This window comes from Rhinolophus ferrumequinum, chromosome 5, assembly GCF_004115265.2.
Source record: "Rhinolophus ferrumequinum isolate MPI-CBG mRhiFer1 chromosome 5, mRhiFer1_v1.p, whole genome shotgun sequence".
Taxonomy (NCBI): Eukaryota; Metazoa; Chordata; class Mammalia; order Chiroptera; family Rhinolophidae; genus Rhinolophus; species Rhinolophus ferrumequinum.
The window spans coordinates 83251307-83267714 of record NC_046288.1 but is presented as its reverse complement, the minus strand read 5'-3'; the positions used below and the strand labels follow the sequence as shown (position 1 = coordinate 83267714).

The 16408-nt window shown below is 55.5% G+C and overlaps 1 protein-coding gene across 1 annotated transcript; it reads right to left on the bottom strand.

The window, feature by feature from the left end:
* Positions 1-12291: 12291 nt before the first annotated feature.
* Positions 12292-16153, bottom strand: MSX1 (msh homeobox 1). Its single transcript, XM_033105342.1, has 2 exons — positions 15460-16153; positions 12292-13163 (listed from the first exon to the last, which is right to left on the bottom strand). Exons 1-2 carry the CDS (start codon positions 15926-15928, stop codon positions 12721-12723), a joined length of 912 nt encoding a protein of 303 aa, XP_032961233.1. The 5' UTR covers positions 15929-16153; the 3' UTR covers positions 12292-12720.
* Between the last annotated feature and the right edge of the window lie 255 nt (positions 16154-16408).

Genomic DNA, 16408 nt, shown 5'->3' with positions numbered 1-16408 from the left:
GCTGGGAAAAAGACATGGAATATTTAGCTTAAAACAAGAAAGCCACACAGAGATTTGGGTTTGAAGCTTTGGAAAACATTTGTTTTCGTTCCCCGTAAAAAATGGATGACGAACGGAATTATTTGAAATGAGATTTTAACAAGAAAAAAACGAATAACATTTCATTAGCATTCTCTTACCAGCCTATTATTAACAAGTCCAAAGGCTGTTTTTAAGAGTTTCTGTTTCTGTATAATAACTGTGTCTCCAGTGCAAACCATCAACACCGGGAGCGCGTTAGGGGGTGGTTTGTTTTTTGTTTGCTTAAAAACCCTTCTTTCTTCTTCTTATAAGTGTTTTCCTTGACTTGTAGTTTCGCAGTCACTTCCAGAGTGCTTTCAGAGCTTATTCATGTGTTCAAAAGGCATTTGAAGCAAGTGTGGTTGGGTGAACCGAAAGGACCTGTGCGTTAGCGTCACACAGAACTTAATTTGAATTCCAAATATTGGCTCATTTACTGTGTGATTTGAGCCACTGACTCACCCACCTTGGGCTCCCGTATTCCCTGAATGACAAGGGCAAGACGTCCATCTTCCCAGTTGTTGATTTGAATATTAAGGAATAGGAGAGAGGAACCCATTAGGTGCTCAGCAAACAGAAATCACTCTTCCTTTCCCCCAACCACATGCACAGGAGAGAACTGAAACGCTGACGACATCAATGGCTCTGAACATAATTTCATCCTAGTGGGATTTCCTCACCTGCACTTTGACCACGTCTGGGAAATCCTTGTCAATAGTTATCTCACAGACAGCACAGACTGGAAACAGGGCCTGGCGAAAGCTTCTGTGAGAGCCCTGCAGTTTCATGGCTGTGCCCTGGCCAATGAACAGCGATAAAATAGGGTTGAACTAGTTATTATGTCTTAAGGCTCCAAATCATGAAAAACAAACAAAAAAAGCAGCAGCTGTAATACAGAAGGATGATGCAAGGAAAAACAGTGCCCTGTGCAAATGTGATGGAATATAGCACAGGGCCCAGGAATCCAAACATCCAGGGCTAATTCTAGCCCGTTCCTGATGGTGTAACCTTGGGTAAATCCCTCAGTATTTCTGGGCTTGGCTCCTTATTTGGCAAAACGCACTCCTAACCTCTGCTGTGTCAGCTTGTCTGGTTTGGGCGAGGGTCTAGGAGCTATGAGTGCAGGTGTCTGTGTGAACTTTCCCCCAGTATTTCCCCTCCTCTCTTTTCTCTCCCACCCTGGCTGATCTTGGGGGTGGGGGGGGGGCGGGTAGGGTGGCAGGAAACAGCAGAAGCCTCAGGCTTTCTGGCTTCTGAGTCCCAGGAGCCTGATAACCCTGTTGGCTTATCAAATCCCTGTCACTGTATCACATTTCATCAACTCATTTAATCCCAGAGGCAGGAAGTATTATAATGCCCATCATACAGATGGAAAGACTGATAACTGAAGAAAATAGCAAAAGTGCCCTAGGTCACATGGACAATGAGTGAGGGGCCAGCATTTGAACCCAGATTCCCAGCTTCAGAGACTGGCATTCCCCTTCCATTCCTTGCTCAGGAAGCGCTGTCACCCCAAGCCCATGCCTGCTTTGAATCTCAAGGTGTCCTGCCTTGGCTCTGGACAGGTAAGTATAATAGCAAGGTATGAGTGGGAGCTGGCAGACCTACACGAAAACGATGGCCGACTTTCCTCCTTTACCATCTATCCCCAAACTGGAGTTCTGGGAGCTTCCAGGGCCAGCTGTCAGATCGGAGGCTGCTGACTTCTCAGCACCCATCTTTCTGTCTCCTGGGCATCCAGGACCCCTAGGGTGTCCTCAGAGAAATGGGCAGCAGTGAGGACAGAGACCGAGAACTGGGCTCAAGTCAAGGGTCCCAGTTTGCCACCCAATTGCTTTACTGGGACCTGTGGGGCCTAGAGCCTCAGAGCCTCTGCTCCAGTGTATGAGACCATCATTCTTCATTTAATTAATAAATATCAAAGCCCTACTATGCACGTTCTAGATGCTGGGGATTCAGCCAGGAGCTATACAAAGTCACTGCCCTCATAGTACTAAGAGTTAAGTGAGGGAGAAACAGAGAATAAGGAAACATAAGCACATCCTCTGCTGCCAGGTAGTAATTTGTGTGGGGGGAAAAAAAAAGCACGATGGTGACTGCAGCATTAAACCCCAAGAATGGGGCCCTTTGGAGAGTAGATCCCTGGGACTGCACTGTTCACAGGCCCATGAAGCCAGTCCAGCATGAGGACAATGAAATCAGAATGGATCCTGCAAGTCGATCCCGGTGGCCTGGCCTGGGTGCTGTGGGGGAACCACCTGGCTGCAGATGGAAACAGCAGTGGGCGCCCTGACCGATGGAAACAAGGACCCAGGCAACTTTAGAATCTCATTCAGAAAGAGCAGATTTTACGCAGGAAAATGAAGACCCCCCCCCAAGATAAATGAGTACTTCCAAACTATAGATTAACCAACACTTCCTCACCTGCCCAGGGGCCTCTCTGAATAAAACAGCGACATCCCTCCATCTTCGTATGGCTCTGCTATTTCCAGCCAGCACCGGGACATTTCTTATCCCAACCGCTTGCCTCGCCCCTCCTTTCATGGATGTGCTGGTGGGATGCAGGCCGAGATGTAGGCGGTCTCCTGAAGCCAGTTCCTCTGCAGTCAACGGGGTCTTACAGAATGACCCAGGTCTGTCTTGAAATTCGACCTGCGTTGTTGATGGGGGGGGGTCTTTGCACTTGCTGATCTCTTGGCCTGGATGTCCTTTATTCCATTCAAATGTCCCCTAAGTCTCCTCCTCAGGGAGGCCCCCACTCCCAGTCCCAGGCTGTTTTATAAACCACCTGGTATAACGAAAGCATTACCTTTCATTTCATCCTTGGTGTCAGCAGCTTCCACTCTCATCCTGAGCTGCTCAGGGACGTGGACTTTATTCGGTGACAGCATGGTCCCTAGCACCTCCCACGGCCAGCTGGCACAATAAACATTTACTACATGAACAAGTGTTCCAGGAACTGTACTGGGCACTGTACACCACCTAACAGAGTACATTAGATTCACCACATTGAAAATAAAATGAGAGACAAGAAAGGGAAAAGAAATTGGGACCAAAGTGAAGCAAGAAGAATGTCCTTTCAGGGTTCCTCGCATCCTGACCCTGCCTCCCCCAACAGAGCTATCAAGGGACCTCTGATGTCAGACCCAGGGCTCGACTTCCAAAAATGGAGGCCATGGCACAGGCACAACAGAAGTGCTGGGGAAGGTTCGAGGTGGTGCCTTGCTGCGTCCCGCGTCTCTGCCAGTCACTGCCTGGTGAAGTTTCCAGCTCAGCCTCCACCTCTGCACTTCTCCTTGGAGACCCCTGAGAACAATAAAAAAACTGGGGATCTAGGTCCGGAGACCAGGTTCCTGAGGGTTCAACCAGAAGCTACTGGGTGCATCACTTAACCTCTCTGAACTTCAGGTAACCCATCTGTGAAAAGAAATAAAGACAACATTTTCCTTTAAAGGCCATGATGTTTTAAGTGACATAATGCCTGTTGGGTGCCTGGCACAGAATCTGGCTCAGAGTAGGTGCTCATTTAGGGGATGGGGTCCTTGCTTCCCCACCCCAGACATACTATACTGGGCACTGGCATAAAAAATAAAAAGTCTGTCAAACCATAGCTGGCCTTGACATAGCTCACAGGAAGAGAGGAGATTGACAGATGTACTAGGTGCAAGAATAGGAGCATAAATGAAGTCTTTGGGGGGAAGACAGACTCAGGCTCCACTTCTGTTAAATGGGCACAATAATGACACCAAGGTAGCAGAGTTGAGACATTCATTCAGATAGCTGAAGAGAAAGTGCCTTCACTCTGATGTCATCTGCCCTCTCCAGGTGCCCACCCTGCTCTTGTACAACTTGAGACTGAGTGTTTCCTTTCATTCTGTGCCCTGGGCGCCTAGCTTGATTTTGCGGGTAGGAATCTGGTCTAGCTGTGTGACCATGGGCAAGTTCCTTCACTTCTCTGAGCAGTAGCGTGTTCATGCGTGCAATGGGATAACAATTATTACCCTACTTATGTGGCCCCGCTTGTGTGAGGATTAAATGGGACCGTGCTCATCAGGCGTTTGGCGCAGGGTCTGACACTGGTACCTGCTCAACCTCCGGCAACGACCTTCCTTCTCTGGCGTCCAGGCCTCAGTTTCCTAATCTGCGAGATGGGCACGGGACAGGCCTGAAGGACAGTTGAACTGGGGAGCAGTGGCTTAGCGGGCCGCGCAGCTGGTGCACAGCTGGGCGGCGGGAGCTGCCGGGTGTCAGAGGGAGGGGCAAGCGAGCAGAGTTGGGAGCTGCGGTCGCGGTGGGGGGCGGGGGTGTCTGCTGCCAACTCCGCCCCACAGCTGAGCCCCAGCTGGCTTCGGGCTAGCACAGCGAAGTTCAGGGGACTCCAGGGCGGGAGCTGGGGCCCGGGTGCAGGGTTTCGAATCCGAGTAAGCTCCGGAGGGAAGAGAAATGTTGTTGGGACCTGGGGCGAAGCTTCTCAAAACTCCTCATGCACTTTCGGTGGTGGGAGATGGGGAGGGGATGGCACAGAAGAAAAGGGGGTTCACCAAAGAAAAGGTGGTTCACCAAAGAAAAAGCATCTCTCTAGAAGCCACCCTGGTCCAAGCCACCGACGCTTCCCCTCTAACTTGAGTCCGTGGACCCTCCTACTCGGCTCTCACCGTTCTCCTCACTAAGGCTGCCCAGAGCTTCAGAAAATGCAAAGCGGACCCTGTAGGCCGCCTGCTCTAAACTCACCAGAGGCCAGCTGCAGCCTGGCTGGCCTTGTTCCTGCCTCAGGACCTTTGCACTTGCCATTCCCTCTCCATGAAAGATCCTTCCCTTGGCTCCTTTCAGAACTCCAGGCTCCTCGTCATCCTTTGGGTCCCAGCTCACAAGTCACCTCCTCAGAGCAGTCTGCCTGTGCTTCTAAATCGGCGCCCCGTTCCTATCTCCCTTAGAAGCATTCATTTCCACCTTAAATTTATATTTATTTGTTAGTGTGTTGTCCTGTTCATTGACATGAATGCATTAATAAAAGAACACTGTACTAAAATTGGGGGTCCGGGCTCTGCCCAGACTTTCTGCGACCTTGGCCAGATCACCAGATCACGGGACCCTTTCCATCCTCCGTTTTCTGCTCTGTCAGTGAGGACACTGATCCCATTGGTGCCAACAGCACTTCTCTAAGGCGGCGTCCAGAACGCTTTCCCCAAGTCCCATGATGTGGGTTGGGGGATGTGCAAAGAACAAGGAGGCCTGGTGAGTCTCTACTGGCTGGAGGAGGCTTCTCCACGCGCTCCAGCCTGGGCATCCACGCCTCAGGGTCCCCAGTCGGCCAAACTCATCATTGGGATGATTTTCTGCTTTCAGCTAAGGTAACAGCGGTGGTTGGTGGAGAACACAGATTGGGTCTTAGACACCTGTGTGACCTTTGGTGAGTCACTTCCCTGCTCTGTGCCTTGGTTTCCTCACTTGGAGTATGAGCCATAAGAGTGCTTGAGTTGTAGGGAGACGATTAAAGGAGGAAACGCTCTTCTTTCTGGGCCCACAGTGATGCATAGTCTTTCATCCTTCCCGTCACCGTCCAGGGACGAAACATCCCTCCGCTTCCGCCCGCGCATCCCTCCAGCCTCACACCTGCCCCGCATGTCAATCCCCTCCAGGAATTGGAACTTCCCGACTTTCAAGTGGCCAGAGGGGCCTCGAGGCCAACGACAGAGAGCACGAACAGAGCCATCCGCGTCCCCCCACCCCAACCCGTGCTGCCTGCGCTCCAGATTCTCAAAGCATATTCCAGTTGGAGTCACCCACAGCTTCCTCTGCACCAGCCTGGTGGTAATTCCGTTCCGCTCACCAGGAAACTGAAGCTGAGAGAAGCTAGGTGACAGCCAAAGGCTGCCTGGGTTAGAAGCACTGCCCCAGCTCTCACTAACTGAGAGATCTTACCTGAGTCATTCAACTTTATGCCTCCGATTCCTGGTCTGTGATGCGAGGATGCCAAAGGTGCACGCCTGCCTGATAAGGGGGATTCGTCCGCGTGGTCCACGTGGAGTGCTTGCAATGGTCCTGGAGCATGCAAGGGCTCAGTCGTATCAGCTGCTGTCAAATCAGAAGGGACAGGTCCGCTGTGATTCCCCTCCCCCCAGCTGGAAATGCAGGTGACTTCACAGACCAACAGAATGGGGTCTGTCCCTTTCTCTCTCTCCCTATCAGGAGTCATTATTGTGCCCATTTAACAGAAGTGGAGCCTGAGTCTCAGAGAACTCGAGAGGTAGGTCATTCAGCCTGCCCCAAACATTCGTTTCCAGCCGGTGTGGCCCTGACGCTGGTCGTTTCTCTGTTGCCGGAGCCCCCGGTTGCCACCGGGGGATCAAGGGCAGTCATCAGAGAGAAAACGGGGGTATCTTATTTTAAGTAGCACCCCAAAGCGCCAGAGTTCAGCCCACCCTCAGGGCAGCTCATCTGAGCGGCGACAAAGGGACAGGGCTGTGCCGCGCGGGAGTCTGGAAGGTGCCAGGGAGGGCGAGACAAGGAAATGGCCCCTCTCGGGAGATTTTGATGTCGTGCCCACACCACCCCAACCTGTCCCCCTTAAACATTGCAAATGCAGTCTGCAGAGCCCTGCCACGCAGCTTGAAGAGACCCCCAATCAGATTGCAGCCCCATGGTGTCTGTCAAAACCCATTCCCCTCGGGTGGGGAAGCAGGCAGCCCCTGTGGTCCCACAGCCGCCGGCTGGAACCAGCCTCGTCCGCTCAGTGCCCGCCTGGAGCCAGCCTCCTCGCCAGTGAAATGGAGAGCAAAAGGCTGCAAGGCGGGGTGCTGCCCCAACCAACTCAGAGTCTCAGGTCCAGGGTCCTTCCTTAGGTCCCTCCCCAGTCAGGCCCGGAATTAAGAACAGGCGTTGAATCTGCTTTTAACTACCCCAAAGACACGTCTTATTACACCCTCACTTCAGTGCTCCAAGCCCTGACAGCCAAGCCTGGCTTTAGGAGTAGAACCGCAGTAACGTGTTAGAGACCACCATCCAGAAATGCGGAAACCTGGATTCCAGACTCATAGGCTCACAGAGGTTAAGCAACGTGCCCAAGGTCACACAATTACTAAGTGCCAAAACCAGAGTTCGTGAGACCAGGCGGTCTGACTCCAGGCAGGCGATCCCCACACGGTCCTAAACACCGCTGAGCGGGCTGCTTCTCCAAGCACTGCCTTCTCCGTCCGGGGTGGGGGTGGGGTGGGGGCTGGGTGACTGCATGGACAGTCCAAGTCCTGGGCCTGTGTTCAGCCAACAAGAGCAAAGCATGGGATCTGGTTCCTGGGAAGGCATTCTGAGACTCACTGAGGAGACCAGACGGAGAAGGCCGGTGTGCCAGATGGAGGTGGGGCAGCGGGGCGTCCCAGAGAAGGAGCCCTAGGAGGAGAAAGGATTGCTGAAATCTCCACGGAGCTCCAGGTGGGCCCTCAAGCCATCCTCCTCACTGCCTCCCAGGAAAGGTCTGCCTCTTTGGTTTGACTCCACACACAAGACTCTCACATACCCCGCGCCGGGGTTCCTTCTCCACCCACCAAATCTCCCACACCGCACCCACCCGTGTGCTCTGAGCTGCTCACAGGAGTGGAGCTCCGCGACCCAGTCTCCCAGCGGCTTCCAGTGTTTCACTCAGCCTCCGCTTTAACTCCTCCGAATCATCGACTATCTCAGGGTCTTCTCTCCCAAGATTATGTGTGCCTGCCAGTGCCACCAGGTCCTAGGTGGCAGAACTCCTGCACGGGTGTTGGAGGGTGGTGACCGTGAGGGTATATACTTGCCTCTATCAATGGGCTGTGTGTTTATTAGGATGTGTGTGTGGATTGTGGGTGTGGGTGTTAGTTTTGTGTCTACAGTGGGTGCACCATATGTTGGTTGTGTGTGGTTGGGTGTCTGTGTTTGGTTGTGTGTGTATATGTGATGTGTCTTGCACTGCATGTGTTTGGAAGGTGTTGTTTGGAAGGTATTTTCTGGATGTGTGTATTTGCTGGCTGTGTGTGCGTGCGCGCACGTGTGTGTGTGTGTGTGTGTGTGTATGGTTGGTGATGTCTACTGCTTTTGTACGTGTCTTAGTTTTACATGTGTGTTGCACGGTTTTTGTATGTGTGTGCTAGATGTGTTTCTTGTGGTGTATGTTGGTGCACTGTGTATGCGTTGATGGGGTGTGTGTCTGTGTGTGTGTGTGTGTGTGTGTGTGTGTGTGTCCGCGCCCGCCCGCGCGCAAGCTCTGTTGCGGAGGGAGCCCAGTCCGGCTCAGGCCCGGGTGCTGCAAAGAGCAGAAACTGTGGGCCGGCGGAGCCACGGGAGGGCGCTGTGGAGGAGGCAGGCCAGTGTGATGAGAGGGTCCTCCTAGGCCTGGAGCAGGGGTGCTGTGCGCCCTGGGAGAGGGAATGGTCCGGTGGAGCAGAAGGAAATCCGAATCTGGAGTGAGGAATCCGGAGCGCGCTGGAGAATGGACACTTGGTGGTCGTGGGTGGGGGACAGGTTAAGGTGCTTCCAGGGACCGCCGGGCTGGGGAAACGTCCTGGCTGTGCCGCGGTGTGAGCCGCTGGGAGGGCGGGGACCGAGCTCTGGAGGCCGCAGGGCCCCGGGGGCCCGGCCAGGCCGGCGCCAGCCGCCAAGTTGAAAGGCGGCCTCAGCCTCTCCTCGCCGCTTCCCATTGCGTCCCCGAGGGCTCCAGGAGGGGAGCAGGCCCGGGCCGGGCCGGCTCACCTCCGGGCCACGGGTCACTACAGGGGGATCTTGCAGATCCCGGATTGCTGGGCCCCCACCGACCTACGCGCGGAGCTAGGAGCGCCCCAGGTCCCCTGCCACCCGGTAATCGCATCCTGGCCCGGGCTTCTACGCCACGGACTGCGCGCGGGACTCTTTGGTCCTGCCAGCGTGGTCAGAAACTGAGTCTGCGGATTGAGGCTTCTGTCTCCTCCCCAGCAAAACGAAAACACCCCATAGAGGGCGTGCAGGGCAGGTGAGATGCCCTCCTTGTTCCCCAAGGGCCGAGGATTGCTCACTGTCAGGGCATGACGGAGTTAAATTCGTAATTAGGGCCGAGGTTCCGTAGGACCCGTTTTCCAGCGACACAGGCGCTTGGGTGGCCTTTCCCAGCCCCAAAGAGCCAGACAAGCACTATGTGACCCTCAAGGAAAGGGAGACGGGCAATGCGGGGAAAGCATGGATTCTGGCGTCTAATCTGTATTGGAATTTCTGCTCTGCCTCTTGTGGGCTGTGTGACCTTGGGAAAATCAGGTAACCTCTCTGGACCGCAGTCATCGCCTTAGTAAAAAATAAATCTCCGGTTGTTGGGAGGCATGGAGCAGGCGGCTTGCGCTGGAACCCCTGTGGACACGGTAGGTGCAGACTCCGCGTGATTGATCTGGTGTTTCCTGCCACGAAGGAAATTGATCTGTAAAGGACCAGGCCTGGGAACCCCCTGCGCACTCCTAAGTCGCTTGATAAGCAACCAAGTTTGAAGGAGCAGGGTGGACGAGAAGCAGTGTCCGGGGCTCAGCCGCCAATTCTCGCCGGACCCGCCGAACGTGGCTCAGGGTCCTCACCCCACACCAGCGCTCTGCTCGGATCCAGCAAACATTTATTGAGCACCTTCTGTGTGCACGCCCTGTGAAGAGAGGGAATTTGGAAACGGAAGGGGGGGCGCAAGAAAGGACTCTATGAAAAGAAATAAAAATGAGAAAACGAGGGTGCATAGAAGTGGAAGGAAACCCGGATCCAAGGCAGGCAATGGGGGCGAAGGCGGGTGCGGCGGGATCCCGGGGCGGCGGCCTCTTCCACCCGGGCTGAGTCCCTGGGTGGGGGAAGGGGGCGCGCCAGCCTCGCCTGCAGCTACCGCCTCACTGGAGCCGCCGCGCGTCTGCAAAGCACGAGCCCTTGCTCATTACTGCAATTATGTTGCTCTGAGTTTGCCTGGACCCTAAATTGCCAAGCTTGGAGGAGCCAGGGGGCCCGGGAGCCCGGGTCGGAGGAGACACCGGATCCTGTCCCGACATTCCCCCTATCCAGCGCGTGCTAAAAGCACTCCGGTGCTGCGGACGCACCGTGAACTGAGAAAATTCAGATCCACCCGGTGTTCCCAGGGCCCCTTCTGCACGGGGTTTCGTTGACACTTCCCCAAAATCCTGTGGGTGGGGAAGGATTCCAGGGTCGTTTTGCAGAGGAGAACACTGAGGGACGAGGGGACGAAAGGATCTTCTCTGCCCAAAGTCAGGCGGTCAGTCAGTGGCAGGACTGGGATGGACCACATCGGTTTGTCTGACTTCAAGTTCAGTGATATCCCCAGGACAGGAGAGTAGCCAGGGGGTGTTCCAGAAATGAACCCGGAAGATTTGTGGGAGTCAGGGTGACCTGCGCGCTGCCACTCGGGTCGGTTAGTTTATCGAGGGGGTAAAACATTTCTGTGTCTGCAAGAAGCAGCCATGTACCTCAGCCCTCCAAGCCTTTAAAGAGCCGCGTGGGCATGCGAGTCTGAGGCCTTTTTAGGTGTAACTGCTCTCTTGAGGACGACGAGGCCCAGATTCCGGTTCTGGCCACGCTTCTGGAAGCCCCGAGGACAGGGGCTCCCCAGACTACCTGGTGCCGCAGAGTGGCACTCCACAGCAAGCTCGCTTCCTTTCTTCCCTTCGGGAGGGGAACTGTGACAAGTTCAGACTGCAGCCTCAGCCGCTGGGACGGCACTTTTACCTGAGCGACGGAGGCTGAAGGATCCGAGACCCAGCGTACCTCGGAACGAGCCCAGCGCCGGCTCAGAGTGCGCGGGCGCGACCCTGCGCTCTCTTGGAATTCCTAGGCGGACCTCCAGCCCCTGAGGCTAGAGCTGCGCAGGGCGCCCCGGCCTGGGTTGCCACACTGTGCAACAGTGTCTTATCTGCGGAGACGTCCACCCTCCCCCAGTCCAACGCCAGGTACTTCAGGTTCTAACCGACCCTTGATCTGCTGGCCTCCCACCGCAAAGGCTTGCCTCGCCGCAAAGGCTGCCCGGGGCTGTCCCGCGTGGAGTTTGGAGGCGCCGGCCACTACGAGACAGAGGCGGGGCGACAGGGAGAGGCGTGAGCAGATCTGGTGAGAATTAAGCCAGGGCCCCCAACCCGAAAAAGAGCAGAGCGGCGGTGTCTGGAACATAGTAGGCTTTATTGACTAAGAGGTCATTTTCTGCCTTCAACATCCTTGCAGAATTCCCCCCAGAAGGCTAAACTTGGCGCTCGCTCAAATATATTCTCCTGGAAGCCTGAGTTTAACCTTCTATATAAAAGAAAAAGCAAGTTTGTGAGAGTTTAGAGGCAGGGCTCATGCAAAGGACACGCCAAGGCGGGAAGTGGGCGCCCTGGGTTTTCAGTAATTTTTTTTTTAGGGGTCGTAATTGGGTGTGTGAAGGCGCTCACATTCTGGCAGTTCGAAATTAGTTCCACAAACCTGGTCTACACCGGCGCGGTGATTTAGAGAAGCAAAGCAATGCCTCCATCCCCCACCTGGCCTCCTGTGGGAAAAACAGGTTTGCAGGGGTGGGAATTGTCTGGATTAGCTGTCTGCAGGCATCAAACCATTTGGGTGATTCGCTTTGTTTTCATAGACAGGTTAAAAGGGGAGAAAAAAGAAAGAGTCGGTTCTGGGTCGCCTGAGCAAGTGTCGATTTCAGCTTAAAGTGAATTGGAAAATTGAGCCTAATTATCTTAGGTAATTGCTTCAATTCTCCACTTGACTTTGCTAACGCAGATCTGTCCTGTGTGTTAAAAAACACACACACCCCTCTGTCCCTGAATATCCTGTTGTCACCTTTGAAAGTTGTTGGTGCAAAACCACCACTGTCACACTGAAAAGCAATTGTACATATGAAGAGATGGCAAGAAGGAAAATTCAAATAAAGGATAAATCAGTACAGAGATCATGTCTTGTAGCTTAAAATTAATTTATTTAACAAATATAGCTATAATATAAATGATAATAAAATTTCAAATATACAGTATATTACACCCAATCCCTTCCAAAGGGATTCTTGAGAGCCACGCACATGTACTGTTAAATAGAAACAGAATTTTTAAATTTTATTTTACAGTTTTTTCTGGTACTGGTAAGAGAGCGATCCCTTCAACCTACCTTGGTAATGCATCTGTGTATCCCCCCACCCAAAGCAAATGTTTTGCTGTTGAAGTTCTATGGGTTCCAATGGAAGGACCACGATCCATCTCTTCTGGCGTGTTCTTGTCTTCCTCTCTGACTGACTGTTCTCCTTTCCAGAATCTTCAAACATGAATTTCTCTGTGCTTTTCCCTCCTGGTGTCAGGACAGGAGGCGGCGATGCAGGAGATGCGGCCTCCAGGCCTCGTCCAACCACTAACTCTGCTGGAGACAGTGGATACAGTTCTTAACCTCTCTGGCCTCAGTTTCCCCATCTGTGAGAGGAGGGGGTAGGATCTAGGTTCTAGAAAAGCATACGGGACCCTTCCAGTCACTTTTTGGGAGGGAATCAGACTTCAGAGCATGAACTCAGGGAGCAACCCAGGAGAAACCGAGCAGTGTGGGGGCTAAAGGAAAGAAGCCAGGCGGTGCTGCACAGGGGAGCTCGCTGGGGACGGCCCCTGCTGCTGCTTGCAGAAGACCAGGCTGGAGGAATCAGCTGGCGCTACAGGTAGGCGACCCTGGGACCTTCTATGTCAGGTGGTACATGCTGTAGCCTACGTGGGCCGTGTAGAGTCCCACGGGCGCCACCGGCAGCGCTGCACGCTGGAAGGGGCCAGAGGCACCATAGAGCGAGGCGCCCGCTGCAGCCGCTACGGCCGCGGGGCCGCCGAGCGGGAAGGAGAGGCCAAAGGCAGCGGGTGGCAGCATGGGCTTGGCGGCCATCTTCAGCTTCTCCAGCTCTGCCTCCTGCAGTCTCTTGGCCTTGGCGCGGCGGTTCTGGAACCAGATCTTCACTTGGGTCTCGGTGAGGCTGAGCGAACTGGAGAACTCGGCGCGCTCGGCGATGGACAAGTACTGCTTCTGGCGGAACTTGCGCTCCAGTGCCAGCAGTTGCGCGGTCGTGAAGGGCGTCCGAGGCTTGCGGTTGGTCTTGTGCTTGCGCAGGGTGCAGGCCGGGGGGCTCAGCCGCCCTGGGGGCAGGGGAGGGCGAGAGAGAAAGAGGCAGGGAGTTAAGAGAGCCGCACAGGAGGTAAAATATTAAGAACAGTCAATAACCATGCCAGCGATTCATTTTCCGCGCCAGGCACTGTGCGAGGCATTTGGAAAATGCTTTCTTCAAATCCCACCACAACCCAGCAGGGGAGACGGTCTGGTCTACTTTTTGGAAATGAAGAAACTAAGATTTCAGGTGAAACATACCCATGTTCAAGGCCCGGACATAGTAACCGGGAAGAAGTGGAACCCTCTGAATGCTAGATGGCCGCTTTGGCAGGCCTCCTCCCACCGCCAGTACTCCTTGGGATGGTGGGTGTTAATAAGCCTGGGGAAACATGCAGAAAGGGGCCCCGCGCCCAGCCCAAGACCACATTTAATTTTATGTGCTGGCCAAACATTGATCTGTGTCCACCAAGTGCTCAGCGCTTGGCTAGGCCACTGTGTGGCATCATCCAGATCTCCAAACTCCACTCCCCCTTGGAACAGCGAGTTCCTGCAGGGTTCTAAGGGCAGTCCCAGGGCTGGAGGTGGAGCAAGGCCGGCTGTCATGGAGGTCATATCATGGCCACGTCTCTTAAATAGCCAAGTGGTGGGGCGAGGGAAGAAGAGGCGCTCAATTCGATCGGGGCTTCGTCTGATTGTCTCGATTGTCTCTTGGGCCTCTTCCACGCCAGTACCAAGGCCCTCAGGTCACACTCAAATGTGTGTGGGGGTGTGTGTGCAAGGGGCTTCTTCTCGACCTGTGGTTGTCTGCAGAGATCAATGGTGTGAAGTTGTCTTCCTCTTATGGCTTCAAAATAGACCTCAAGGTTGGGCGGTAAGTAAGCACTCCCTGCAAAAGACTCCTGTAGTTCAGGGGCTGGGTCAGTTCCGCCCGGCAACCTCTGCCACACTGGGTGGCTGGGACCTGATAAAACGTGGGACAAATTGTGCCCAGGATGACCGAACAGCACTGACTTTAGCGTTGGGGCAGAGGTCCTAACCAAATTCCCAAGTTCTGGAAAGGACGCTTTGCCTACCCAGCAGCTTCCCTCTAGGGTAAAATGAATTCAAATTTGAAATGTTTCACCATGCGGGTTTTGCCTAATTATGCATTTTTCATGCCTTTTTAAAAAAACAACAACAAAAACGATCCTTTGGGCTCTCAGACCACCAGGATGTGAGTCAAAGGAAATCTCCTGTTATGTTCCCCCATCTTCCCCATTGGAGGCCACTGAGAGTCCGGGAAGCAGTTGGCCCCCAACTCGCTTTCCGCCGGGCCACCTGAGGGGCGGGCACTCCCTTCGGCAGCGACTGCCCAGCGCTGGGCCACCTTCTCCAGCCATTAGGCCCAGGGAGGGGCTGGCCTTTCAAAGACGTTTAATCCCCAGATAAAAATCATTCCTCAGAATCACGCCATTGAATTCGGGTTGCTATTATGCCGCGCAAAATAATCGGAGGAAACGAGGAAAACTTGGGAATTTCCCGTGCTCCTGAAATATCTCCGAGCGTGTTCGCTGGGCAGAGAAGCCAGGGGGCCGCGAGGCCTTGGAACGACCCCGAAAGCACCTTTGGTGGCTGAGTCCCTTCAATGGCCCAGTCCTAACATTTGAGAGCTTCCAACCGGATAGAGGGGGCGCCTCCCACTAATTGACTTGGTGCCCCGCCCCCTCCACTGGACCTGAGCGTCCCCCTCCCCGCAAATGGTCTATCCACTCAGAGCACCAAATATCTGCCTGAAACTTGAAGTGGGGGTGGAGGAATTTTGCAAGAGCTTCAGAACCTCCCGGCAGAGATACTTTAATGGGGGGACGGGGGGAAACACCAGACTTCCACTATGAGAAAGTGAAACTCTGTGCTCAGGGAAGATGTCCGCGCCACTGGGACCCACCCGCTGGGGTAACGGCGAAGTAGCAGGGCTTAGGGTCAGACCGAGGGGCAGGGACTCCTGTGGTCGTTTGGTGAGGGCAGGAGGAGAGGGTGCTCCGACACCCGTGTTCTGCAAGTAAGGTCCCACCCGCACGGTCGCCTAGCAAAGACAAGCAGTTCGCGAAAGTGGACCGTGGCCCGAGCGCTGGGCCTCAGCCAGGCGTCGAACCGTCTTCCTGGGCGGGAGTGGGGAGTGCGAAAATGCCGACCTCCCCACCTAAGGATCGACAGCACCGGCTCCAGGTACCCGCTCCAGGTACGCAAACGCCGGAGACATGCAGGCGCCGGCGCGCGGCCTGGCGCCCTCGGGTCCCGCATCCCCGCCTGGGCCCCTCCCCCGTCGCCTGGGTTCAGGCTACTCACTGGCCGGGGGCGGGGAGAAACGGGGGTTCTGCATCCACGGGGTCCTCTCGGACTTTTCGGGGCTCTCGGTTTTGACGAGCGCATCTTCTGGCAGCTTGAGGAGTCCTCCCACTGAGAAATGGCCGAGCGGCCGCGGCGAGGACGGCGCGTCCGGGGCGCCCAGCGACCCCGGCCGGGCGCCCAGGGGCTGCGCGGAGCCGCCCGCTGCCTGTGCTCCCTCGGAGGCTGCCAGGGCGCTCTCCTTGGCCCCAGGCTTCCTGTGGTCGGCCATGAGCGCCTCCACGCTGAAGGGCAAGAGTGACGGGGACACTTTGGGTTTGGCCCCCTCCTCATCTGCGCCCATGGCGGCCGCCGTGGCCGTGGTGGTGCTGGGGGCCTGGCCCCCGCCGCCGCCCGCTGGCTTGCCGAAGGCGGAGTCCTCCACTTTGACACCGAGTGGCAAAGAAGTCATGTCAGCAGCCGGGGCCATGCAGAGCCGGGCCCCACCTCCAGCTGCAGTACGGGTGAGCCGCCAGGCATGGGCTTTGGGCAGGCTGGGAGCGCGGCCGGCCTCTGGGAGCGCCCGGGGCCCTGGCCCCGCGGGCAATCCCGCGCGTGCCTCCCGCCCCTCTCCGGAAGGCCAGCTCCGGCGCTCTGGGCCTGGCTCTCTGCTGGCGCCGCTGTGCAGGCCGAGTTCCCGGGCGCACAAGCCGGCTCCGGGTCGGGCCGCCGCTCCCCAGAGAACTTGTTAATAAGGCGAGGCCAGCGCGGAAGCGACCAATCAGCGAGCGAGGGGGCGGGCCCGGCGCGATCCATTGGGCTGTGCTCCTGCGGACTTGCCCCGGGGCGCGCTGGGCCTCAGGGCGCGCAGGGCAGGGCGGGGCCCCCGGAGGGCAGAGGAGGGGAGGGGCGCGGGAGAAACTTTCCTCCGCGCTCAAACCCCAGCTGCTTCTCTCCGTCTGGGTTCCCT

Bases quoted from the DNA above. Each gene is read 5' to 3' on its own strand.
- MSX1 (XM_033105342.1), bottom strand. From the start codon at position 15,928: ATGGCCCCGGCTGCTGACATGACTTCTTTGCCACTCGGTGTCAAAGTG. The intron at 13,164-15,459 runs GTGAGTAGCCTG...CCCTGCCCCCAG, and splicing joins TTTCTCCCCGCCCCCGGCCA to GGCGGCTGAGCCCCCCGGCC.